Source organism: Impatiens glandulifera, chromosome 8 (genome assembly GCF_907164915.1).
Source record: "Impatiens glandulifera chromosome 8, dImpGla2.1, whole genome shotgun sequence".
Lineage (NCBI taxonomy): Eukaryota > Viridiplantae > Streptophyta > Magnoliopsida > Ericales > Balsaminaceae > Impatiens > Impatiens glandulifera.
In genome coordinates this window covers 8,413,291-8,426,327 of record NC_061869.1, presented here as the reverse complement: position 1 = coordinate 8,426,327, position 13,037 = coordinate 8,413,291, and the positions used below count along the sequence as shown (strand labels likewise).

General features: G+C 31.4%; 1 protein-coding gene across 1 annotated transcript; it reads left to right on the top strand.

The window, feature by feature from the left end:
* The first annotated feature begins 682 nt into the window (after nt 1-682).
* LOC124912442 (U-box domain-containing protein 54-like) lies at nt 683-2,943 on the top strand. Its single transcript, XM_047453062.1, has 4 exons — nt 683-969; nt 2,428-2,546; nt 2,620-2,738; nt 2,817-2,943. The coding sequence occupies exons 1-4, from the start codon at nt 738-740 to the stop codon at nt 2,938-2,940; spliced, it is 594 nt and encodes a 197-aa protein (XP_047309018.1). The 5' UTR covers nt 683-737; the 3' UTR covers nt 2,941-2,943.
* Nucleotides 2,944-13,037: the final 10,094 nt, after the last annotated feature.

Genomic DNA, 13,037 nt, shown 5'->3' with positions numbered 1-13,037 from the left:
TTTGGATTGTTTTCATGAGATTCAACCTGCATTTAAGACATTAAAATGGCTTACCTTTTGAAAAAAAAATAAAATAAAAGATGAAGATGACATTCCATATTTTTATGTGGCAAAAATCATTAGTGGTACTCAAATTTGGTATACATTTGACCAATTCAGTATATATAATCAGACACAAAATTTTAATAAACATATAACATTTTTTAACCAAGTTATTTCTAACTTATGTTTATTTTTAAGTTTATTTATATAATATATAAATAAAAATTGTTTAAACTGAATACAAAAAGTGATTAGTGACTCCAACTAATATTTTTTTCTCTTTAAAAAAAATTATTCAAAACGTATTCAAAAGAAATCGAACTTGTAATTTTTTATCCTAATCCAGCTCTTGCCTCCAACTAATATTATGACAACTAAATATGACATTTAGTTTTTTAGTTTTTTTTATGTACTTTTCTATTTAATATTTTTTTCTCTTGTGAATTTTTATTTGTTGTTGTATTATTATCATTGACTTTATTTTTATTGTTTTTTTTTCAATCATCAACATTTTAATATAACAGTCTTTATTTAAAAAAAACGAATTAATTTAATTTAATTTTTGTTTGAATAGACGACACGAGACCTAAGTTGTCTGCATATATTTAATTGTTCCTTGAAATGAGTTCACATTGAAAGAGAGAAAGTTATCATCCGATTTCCGGCCGGCCGATCAAATTGAACGCCGAGAAATTATGGCGATGAAGAGAGTGAGCGAAATAGAGGAAGAGAATATTAATACTAGAGAGAGAACGCCGGCGTTGGCACCGGTGAAGGAGGACGACGACGTCGTTTATGTGGTAATCTCCGGCGAAGAAAAGGGCGGTAATAGAAGCATGGACGCTCTGCTATGGACACTGAAGAATGAAGTTGCAGAGATCTTTCTAGTTCATGTCTTCCCTGAGATCCGTTTCATTCCGACTCCATGTTAGTATTCATCTCTTCCTCCATTCATTTTCTTAATAAATATATTGTTTTATCAATTCATGTTTTCCTTTTTTTTATAATAATTTTAAAATTAATTTATAAACATATATGTTCAAACATGAATGGTTGATTGAATGTATATATAATTGTATGTTTTTAAAATTTTTATCAAAATATTATCAAATTTGTTAGGTATATCATATATGGTTTCATATAAAATTTTGATAAATATAGTAGAGATTGAATTTATTCATATATTTATGGTAACATATATTTTTGATAATTTATCATTTTTGTATAGACATTTAAAGAAAAAAGTATCCTATTATTATTACTATTTTTTTATTTGAATAGAAATAAAACTAATTTCTGCATCATATTTTTTAATTGTAATTTTAAAATATGGTATTTTTTATTTAGGGGTAGTCTTTAGAGACTTGATGGTTGTTTGGCAGGGATTATTTGAATAATAGAGAAAAAAAATGATGATGATAATTTTTAAGAAGTATTGGTAGAAAAAAAAAATATTGATATATATTAATAAAATAAAAAATAATAATTTTAAGTAAAAGATATTTAATATTTTGATAAATGAAATGAATGATTTAATAAATAAGAGTGAGGGTGAATTGATGTTTGATTTTTTTGGGTTATTTAAATAACAAAAATCGAACAAAATTTTAGAAGATAATATATAATGATAAAATAAAAGGTAAAAAATTTAAATAGATGTATTTTAATATTTTAGTTACTGAATTTAGATATTTTATTTTGATTATTTTAAATATTTCAAACTTAATTAGGCTGATAAAATATTAATAATATTTTGTTGATTATTTTGAGAAAATAATTTTTATTTTTAATAAAAAAATTTATATATATAAATAAAATATAAAATAAAAAATATTTTAATATTTTGATTAACTATTTGAATGATGTGATTGATAAGGGAGGAATGATACGATGTTTTTTACTTTGTTTGAAACTCAAATTGAATAAGGCTTCACTATTAATATAAAAATAATATCATTTTGATTATAGAAAAAATCATTTTCTTGATTAGATAAAAAATAAAATTAAGAAAGACTTTAGGGTCCATTGATTAGAAGGAAGAAAATGACAATGCTGACTTTTCCTACTATATGTATATAGAGTAGTTGTTGGTCAAGACTTGACTTGTCTGGTTGTGTATAGTCGTTATTGTTGAATTGAATGGCTCTTTTTTTTTTCAAAATAAATTAATTAATTGTTAGCCTTGGAGAGATCATACTCAATTTAACTTACTTATAACATATACATTTAACTTTAAATTACATAAAAATAGATAGATAGAATTCAGAAAATCATACCTTTAATTTTTAAGACTAAATTACCCTTGAGATTAAATGTATCATTATTGATCTTATCTGTTTCTTTCTTGTTTGGGGTATGACTAAATGGTAATTAACTATTCGAAAGTGGGAAAGCTTCCAATAAATCAGGCAAATCCCGAGCAGAAGCAAATTCTCATGGAACAAGAACGAAATAAAAGACGCGAATATCTTTTTAAGTTTCTTAACTTATGTTCTGAATCAAAGGTACATTTTTTTTATATCTTTAAATAACAATACGAGAAATCATATCATAAATTAACGTAATAACAATTTGCAGGTTAAAGTGGACACGATCCTGATAGAAAGCGATATGGAGGCTAAGGCAATACTCGATTTGATTCCCATTCTCAACATTAAAAAGCTCATCTTGGGCTCCCCAACCAAATCCTCCCTCAAGTATATATACATATTGTGTTATTAAAATTGATTTTGATTGACGTTAATTGAATGAATGATGAATATATCTGATTACAGAAAACTGATCAAGCTGAGAAGGAAAGAAAATGGGGTGGCTGATAAAGTATTTGACAAGGCACCACATTTCTGTCAAGTGAAAATCATCTGCCAGGGTAAAGAAATCTCCAAGTCTATAGGATAATAATTATCGGCGCTTTAATATGCGTCGCAAATATATTTGTGACGTGTTATTCAACATTGTTAACTAATAGCGACACTTATGTGCCGAAAAATGTCATTATTTGCGTCGGTAAAAAATATTGTTAACAGGTCTGTAAATTCAAACCATCCTTTAAATCATATATCATAACAAAAATTAAGAACAAGCCATCACTTAAATCTAGTAAAGTTTGGTTGAATGAAAATGACTATAATTGGACTACTCACGGAATGAAATTGTTGTGTCTCACATTAGGTGTGGGGCACATTTTATCTTATTTTATTTAGTTGTGTTTTATTACACTTTAATATTGTTAGAAGACTATATAGCCTTACAAGTTTCATTATTACGGGGTACGATGATATTTTGTAAATTTTTTTAATTTCTCACTAATTACAAGTTTATCTTGAGCCATTACTCATTAGTATAGTTTTTTGTGTATCTATTTCGATCTCTTATCTTCTCTTCTCCCTCGATCTTACTTATCTTTGTTTACACAATCCTAACGGGTCGAAACAAAAATTTTCCAAATACAATCACATGGTTATCTTATCAATCTTTTTCTTTTATAAACATTCAAAGCAAAATTCTTTTCTTCCCCAACCCTTCTATATTTTAGGGTAGGTTGATCAACAGAAACCAAAACCCATGTAGGTGACTATTAGGATTTTTATCTCCCAAATCCAACATGCTTGAAGCAATATGTAAAAACGCAAAAGAAGAACACAAGAAGACACAGATTTATAGTGGTTCACTTAAATTGAGCTACGTCCACTTCAGCCACAACCAGATTTCACTATGAAGAAGAATAAGAAAGAATACGAGTTTTTGCCTTACACTTTATCTCTCTCGAATTATGTCTATAAAGTATAAACCTTTAATAATCACATGTTTATAAGATAACATTCAGGTAATAAACCTAAATAATTGTTGATCAGGCCCAAGCCCAAAACCAAATACAAACTCAATAAACTCTAATTAACAATGTAGAGTTTATTATAAGTGTAGGTTTCATAACTCAACAATCTCCCACTTGGAGACTAACTTCATCATCTCTCGATTGGTAGCGACTTTCCATCCGGTGTCTTAATGAAGAAGACCAACTGAAGTTGCACACAACTTCAGTTTCTCATTTGTCACAGCTTTCGTCAACATATCAGTTGGATTCTCACTCCCGGGAATCTTCTCAAAAGCTAATACTCCATCTTCTAAAACTGATCGGATGAAATGATAACGAACCTATATATGCTTCGTCTTTCCATGATAAACATGATTCATTGCCAAATGAATGACACTCTAACTGTCGCATCGCAACACACTTCCCTCGTAGTCTTGACCCAATTCTCGCAAAAAGGGTTGTAACCACATCATCTATTAACAACCTCTATTATAGCAACATACTCTATCTCACAACTAGAAAGAACAACAATCTTCTACAATTTTAAAACCCAATTGATTGCAGTACCTCCCAAAGTATAAATGTACTCTATTGTGCTTTTCCTACTATCAACATCACCACCATTGTCAGCATCAACATATCCTTCCAAACTCATATTAGACTTTTGAAAACACAAAGAGAGACCCATATTTCCTCTTAAGTATCGTAGTATCTACTTTACTACTTCTCAATGTTGTCTACCCGGAGAAAAAGCGCAGAAAGTAGAATGGGCTCCTCTTATATGGTCAACGAAGATTATCCCTCGACACCAGTTCATCCTATGGCTCGCCTTCTGGGAAAGACTCAGCACTCATGATCGTATCAGTAAGTATATGAGCATCCCGGATTCGAGTTGTCTTCTATGCATAGGAAATGAAGAAACCATAGATCACCTATTCGGGAGATGCTGTATTGCTTCGGAGCTTTGGGACAAATTCTATAAAAGCCTGGAGCTGATCAGTTTCCCGAGCGAATGGAATGAAATTAAAGAAGCAGCACTACTCAAAGTCAAGGGAAATAGATTTGCAACAAGCGTGTTCAAGTGTGGCTTTGGAGCAGTGGTGTATAACATCTGGCAAGAACGGAATGCAGGGGTATATGACAGAACCCGCAGGAGCATTGACGAGTTCTGGAAAGATATTGTATCGGATTGCAGCGCCCTCGCGGGAACGTGGAGAAGAATTCCAAGCACGGAGCAGAACTGGAATATCTGCAAGAACTGGAATTTACCGTTTTTTAAACTCACTAGAATTGAAAGCATTGTAAACAAATGATTCATTTACATTTTTAGCTTTTTAGCTTTTATTCAGAATGTTACGACTTCAAAATCATTCTAGGCCTGTCTAGAATGATCTCTTAAACTCGTGGGTTTTTTTCCCCGTTTTTGAGAATTTTTAATTAAATGACGCTAAGTCGTTTTTCCCAAAAAAATGTTGTCTACTCGGGTTGCTCATGAACCTGCTAACAACTCCCAATGCATGTGATATGTCTAGTCTTGTGCAAACCATCGCATACATAATATAACCAATGTCAGAGGAATACAGAACAATGACCATGTAAATTTTCTCCTCTTCTGTTGAAGGCGACTGATCTTTAGATAGTCTGAAGTGACTAGCTAAGGGGGTAGTAACTGGTTTTGTATCAAACAAGTTGAACATACTAAGAACTTTCCTCACATATTTTTCTTGTGAAAGTTTGAGAACTTCTTCATCCCTGAAAATTCTCATCCTAAAGATTTATTTTGCAGCACCCAAATTCTTCATTGCAAACTTTTCAGACAACTCTTTCTTGAGCTTGTTAATCTCATACAAGTTTGCTCCATCAATCAGCATGTCATCAACGTAGAGGAGTAGAATAATATACGATTTATCAAACATCTTGATATAACAACAATGATTAGCTTCACACCTCATAAAATTATTACTTTTCATGAAGCTATCAAACTTCTTATACCATTGCCTTGGAGCATGTTTTAAACCATACAGACTCTTCTGAAGCTTACACACAAGCTCATATTTTCCTTTGATTTCAAATCCTTCTAGTTGTCGCATATAAATCTCTTCATCTAAATCACCATGAAGAAAATCAGTTTTGACATCCATTTGTTGAAGATGAAGGTCTTCTTTCACAACCAAACTCAATTTTTTTTTGATTGTCATCAATTTAACTACTGGAGAGAAGATCTCATTATAGTCAATACCTTCTTTCTATTGAAATCCTTTCACAACCAATCTTGCATTGTACCTCATAGTTTTATCATATTCTTCTTTAATACTGAAGATCCATTTATTGTGAAGTGCTTTCTTTCCCTTTGGCAGCTCAGTGAACTCTCAAGTATGATTCAACGTCAAAAAGTTCATCTCATTTTTTATCATAGACTCCCACTTAACTGATTCATTAGATTGTATTGCTTTCTCATAGCATTCAGGTTCACCTCTATTTGTCAACAATATATAGTTTAGAGATGGAGACCACCTCTCAACTAGTTTTTGATTCCTTGACGATCTTTTTAACTATATAATCGGTGTTTGTTAATTTACCTATGGGGCCACGTTCTCAACGATTTCATCTTCAACAACACATTGTTCTTCTTCGACAGTCGGTATATATCCAGCTGAAAATTCTCTCAAATTGACTATACTAGTCTCTTCCAACTTGGAATCACCATTTGATGTCTTCTTAATACAATCTTTGTAGAGAACTTGTTCATTGAAGATGACATTTCTGCTACGAATGATCTTCTAATTTTGATTATCCCAGAAATGATAACCAAACTCGATATCACCATAACCAGTGAAAAAACATTTATTAGACTTTGGATCAAGCTTGCTCCTATCACATTCATTAATATGAACATATGATAAACAACCAAACACTTTCAAATAAGAAAAATTTACCTTTTTATTGCTTCAGGCTTCTTTAGGAATTCTGAATTCAAGAGGAACAGAGGGTCCCCTATTTATCAAATAGGCAGCAGTATTGATAGTTTTTGCCTAGAAGGTTTTAGGCAGCCCTACATGCAATCTCATGCTTCTAGCACGCTCGTTCAATGTTTGATTCATTCGTTCAATTATTCCATTATCTTGAGGCGTTTGGGGAATAGTCTTCACCATACTAATCTCATTCACAACACAATACTTTTTAAATCTGAATTGATATATTCACCTCCGTTGTCGGATCTCAAATACTTAACTTTCTGATTTGTTTTATTTTCAACCAAAGCCTTCCATTTCTTGAAAATAACAAATACTTCAAACGTGTGCTTCATAAAATATACCCATACCTTTCTTGTCGAATCATCTATAAACGTCACGTAGTATTGTGATCCACCAATAGAAGAAACAAGTGCAGGTCCTCACACATCAGTGTGTACCAACTCTAGCCTTTCTTTCTTGAGCTCCTTCTCAATCTTTAAAAAACTCACCCGTTTCTGTTTTCCATGAATACAATTTTCACATAATTGATTTTCAATAGACTTCTGTTCTAGAATCTGTCCACTCTTCAAAAGAATTTCATCCTTTTTTCGCTCATATGGTCCAACCTGCAATGCCACAACTCATTGTTCTTCGAGTCATCAACTACAGCAGCAACTGTTTCTCTACAAGTTGAAGTCGTGTATAACGTTCCAGTTTTGTGACCTCGAGCAACAACTATTGCTCCTTTAGTCACCTTCCACGCACCATTTTCACAACTGAAATTGTGACATTCTTCATCAAGTTGTGTAACAGAAATCAGATTGCGCATTAAACATGGAATGTGTCTCACCTTATTAATCTTCTAAACAAAACCATTTTCCATCTTCAATTTGATGTCACCAATGCCAACAATATCCAGTGGTTCACCATCTACGAGATAAAATTTCCCACAGTTTCTAGCCACATAATTCTCCATTAATTCTTTGTGGGCAATGGTGTGGAAAAATGCTCCCGAGTCCAAAACACATGAATCTATCGGGCTATCAATAGATAGAAGTAACGCATCAGTGACATTTTCTATAACAACGTTGGCTGCATCATTTTTATCATCACTATTTCTCTTCGGTGTTTTACAGTTCCTCTTCAAATGACCCTCTTTACCACAATTCCAGCACTCAAATGTCCGCATAAACTTGGACTGACTCCTCTTGCTCCTCGATATAGATTTGCTCTTACATTGGTTGAAATATTTATCATTATATCTGCCCCTGTTTTCCATATTCAGAACAGAACTTTTGAACGTTTCACCATAATCAATTTTACGAACCTCTTCAGCAAAAATACGGTCTCTAACTTCAACAAATTTCAGTTTAACATTTGCAACTGAATTACTAATTGTTGCTCTCATAGGTTCCCATCTATTTGGTAGAGATGCTAACAAAATCAGAGCACTAACTTCATCCCCAAAATCAATCTCAAAAGATAGCAATTGATTCACAATTGTATTGAATTCATTCAAATGAGTAGTGACAGAAGTACCATAAACCATTCTTAAGTAAAATAGTCTTTTCATTAAGTGTACCTTGTTGTTAGCAGATGGTTTCTCATACATATCAGAAAGAGCGTTCATCAGACCCATGGTGGTCTTCTCTTTTGCTACATTGTGAGCAACCGTCTTGACTAGTGTCAATCAGACAACTCCCAAAACCTGTCTATCAAGAAGTTTCTATTTAGCTTCATCCATATTCTCTAGTTTCTCACTCAGAGGAACATGAAGCTTCTTTCTATAGAGATAATCTTCAATCTGCATTCTCTAGAAAACATAATCTGTCTCATCGAATCTTCCAATCCCATGTCATATATTTCTCTCGCTTGTCATCATTTCCAATTCTCAGATCTAGCCTAACTACTCTAATACTAGTTGTTAGGATTTGTATCTCCCAAATATGACCTACTTGAAACAATCTATAAAACGCAAGAAAGAAGAACACAAGAAGACACAGATTTATAGTGGTTCACTCAAATTGAGCTACGTCCACTTCAGCCGCCACCAGATTTCACTATGAAGAAGAATAAGAAGGAATACAAAGTTTTTGTCTCACACTTTATCTCTCTAGAATTATGTTTATCAAGTGCATGTAAACCCTTAATAATCACATATTTATAAGATAAACATCCAGGTAATAAACTTAAATAACTATTGGTCGGGCTAAAGCTCAAACCCAAATACAAACCAATAAACTCTAATTAACAATGTATAGTTAATTATAAGTATAGGCTCCAAAACTCAACAGTGACTGAATCAAGCCACGTACATGCCAAAGGACCCCACGTTCTTCAATGTTCGAGTCACCTTAACCAGTTTGGTCAATGTCGATATGGTTATAGATGGGTAATTGTAGTTTGAGAGACTAGCATTCAATTATAAGGTTTACCAGCCACAAATTGAATTTGTGTCGCATTATAACCGATGGCACCAAGAAAATTGAAGTGGTCGTTAATGGTTAAGTCGATCCAAAATGCGATATGGGTTCACATGTCCGCTACCATGATTAAAGGTGTTGCCTTTGTTGAAATTTTAAATTAATTCATAAATTCCATTAATGAATGAAAATGAGAAATTGGGTAAATAAAATCAAATGAAATTCAAACGAAATTCACACGAAATTCAAACATGAATTAAAGTGAAATTTGATCCAAATAATTAAATTATTATAATTAATTTGTTAATTATGTAATTAACATTTAATGGCTTGAAGAACAATTATCAAATTAAATATATTTAATTTTGTTCATTGTCATTGTAACCTTCATAATATTATTGTTATCAATTTATTAGCAATTTAGAAAATCATGTAACGTGTATTTTCTAATAAAGAGAAAATACAAAGGGCAATGAAGAGGCAATCAAGGTGAGCCGTTGAATCAATGATTAATGGTTGATTTTATTTTTATGAAAGTTTAACTTTACAACAATATAAAACCCCTCATCTCTAATCTCAAACAACCCTATCATCTTATATTTTTTCACTCTAGAATTCTAAAAGCCCTTTTCTTGTTTTGTGAGTGTTCTTTGAGTCTTTTGATCGATATTTCCGTTGAAACCCGGTGATAGTTCAGATACGTTGATCAAGTTCGACGAGTAGTGATTTCAGTGCAGAATCTCTACTAGAGTCGTTGTACCCTGGGAGACAGTCATCTACGATAAGCTCCAACACAAACAGGAGACGATGAAACTGTTTTAAGGGAAATGTGTTTAACACATGCCTCGAATCAACATCTCAATCGGTGATTTCGTTCTTCGTATATTTAATTTTATTTAATTTATTTGTAACATCATATGTATATATATTTTCTGTTATTCTAGACAAGACAAAATATCTAACAACATTTACATTGTTGAAATCAAGAATAGGATTATGGGTATTGCCTGTTGTCCTTGCTGCATGATTCAAACACCACCCCATGATCATGATCATGATCCTGATTCGATACACTAATTAACCTTCTTAACTAGAGCGACATTTACAGCAACGTGAGGACAAGCCATGGAAGTGCCAGATTCGACGATGAACGAAATCCTTATCTCCATCAATAACTTGATATTTTAAAAAATGATTCCCAAGAGTAAGTTCAAATCATTTTATATGTAGGTTTTATAGGGATAACAACTAAATTTGGCACCTTGAGAGGTATATTTCCAATGAGAACTTTCAACATTTTGGGCAGCCTCATGGAGTTGATGTGAATGTGATCCCATATAAACTATGTAGGGCTATAAAACAAGCCAAGAAATGACGAGAAATAAACTCAAGTCTGGTACCAAACAAGGCTAAAAATGTTATAAGATTTTAGTGACAAAAGAAAGAGTAAAACCTATTTAGCTGTCATTGTCAATACTTGATAAGAGATGCGGAAGAAAACATAAGAGGAAGATACAAATTTGCAGTCACGTCGGAGCTAGGATTTAAAATCTATTTAGGCTAAATTTTTTCCGTAAAACCTACCCAAACATACTAGAACGATAATAATATCAAACAAACAAATCAAATATATCTAGTTAACTATCCAACATTTTGTATGAAAGAATATCATATATCACATTTTCTTATTAAACAATGATATTTAATTTATACAATATAACGTTATTACATTATTTATCACATTTTATCAAAGTAAAACTAAAAAACATATTAGTCTCAATTAGCCAGAAAAAATTAAATCAAAATAAATTATAGCAACTAAAATCAATATTAATTGTGTTGGTTAATATTCATATTATATTTATTGTGTTTATCTTACTTCACATAGTTGTAAAACTTATATGTTAATTTCTCAACCCTCTTTGAATTTGTTAATTTTTGTATATCCCTACTAATATTAGAATTCTCAATATTCTTTTTAGGCCGGCCTTAGGTGGTCATCTAGGCAGCCGATTAGGTCTTCCCCATATGGCACCCAAAATAAATAAATAAAATTTAAGTCATTTAACCAACCCAGTTATGTTACTTTTGTTTAAAATAATACAAATTTATTATATTTATTTAATAATATATATAATATAATTATTTTAACTAAAAAATAAGGATAAAATTTGTGCTTAAAGCACTCCAATTATGAGGACCGGTAATTATGGCGATCAATTCACTCATTCTTCGCGCTCTCTCAAGAATGTAGGGGTAGTCATACTAATCCGCAATCACGCCCTTTCTCGTTTGTTCAACGATTGAAGGTTCCGAGGAAAGAGTGTCGCATCAATCTGAATCTTGGTTTGTATCTCCATTGCATGATTCCCATAATTATTTAATATAAATTTAGGCTTGTATATAATAATAAAAGTTTCCAAGGTAACTTTCAGAATGGCTTCCTCGGTAACACTGTATCATTCCATTTCAACAATCACACATATAGCTGGCTTGAAAGTAGGATATTTATGGGTCTATGCAACTTTTTTTTAATACTTTTAAAAATGTTGTATAGATGTATAATTGATTAATATATATAATTAATAAAATTAATCTAGCTAGTTTAGTTTGTTAAATATCCTCTTTATTATTATAGGTCTAATGTTCAAACTTTATCAAAAATATATTTTAATTTTATTTTAGGGCCTTTAAGGTGAGTCATATGTAAATGCATATGTTGATCCGTGGGTAAGAATGTTTATGAGGAGCCAATTGAACACCAATCTAGCGACCTAGCGAAGGACTATTGGTCTGCCCTAGATATATTAATTTTCTTTAACAAATTGTTCACATCGATAAATAGTTTTCACTTAGTAGATATATAAATTAACTTTTTATTTATAAATGATGGAATTTATATAGATAATAAATTAGAAAAAAAAAAATACTGTCAACCTAATGGGTTGGCTTAGGCCTATTAGGTTTACTAATTTTTTTTTGATGTGATGCTTTTAGGATTCCAAACCTATGAGCTTTGTTAGGCTTACCTATTTCCAGCCACCAACTACTTTAATTTAGGGCTATGTCCTAAATTGGGTTTATTGGTTTATTTTAGTTAAAGTGACAAAAAAACCTGTATGAAATATGAATAATTTTATTTAGGTAGAATGAGTTTTGGGACATTTAACTCTCTATGGTTATTAAAAATTACGTGCCACTAGATAATAGAGTTTAATAATTTAAAATTTAGAAAATTTGGTAAGGGTAAAATGGTATTTTAAATAGAGGATTGAAGTGATTGAAAAGATTGAAACCATGGAAATGACATGCCTTAATTTTGAAACCATGAAGTCATATCAGAAATTGGCTTTCTTATGATGCTTCCCCTTAATTAACTAATTCAAGATATGTAAATAATAATGTAAAAATTAAATATACATCCTTCATGGGAATTCCAAGTAATAATTTGTTTTTAAAATGATATAATGCAACTAGTTTGACCCCGAGTATTGTGCTGCCTTGACCGATTCAAACATTTTTTTTTTATTTTTTGAAAAAGTCACAAGATAACAAAATTAAGTGTTTCAATAATCAAACCGATAACTTATTAATTATTATACCTTAGAAATAAGTATATGATCATACCGCCTTATCAAAGAAATATCTAATCGATCATTAAAACTAGGTGAAATAAAATTATAATTTTTGTTGTTGTTGAGAGTTGATAGAGTTCCCAAGCAAATGGGACTATCTTAGGTTGGCTATGCATATGAATTTTTTGTTTTTTTTTAAGTGGCCAGGCAAGTGTGAAATCATAGGACC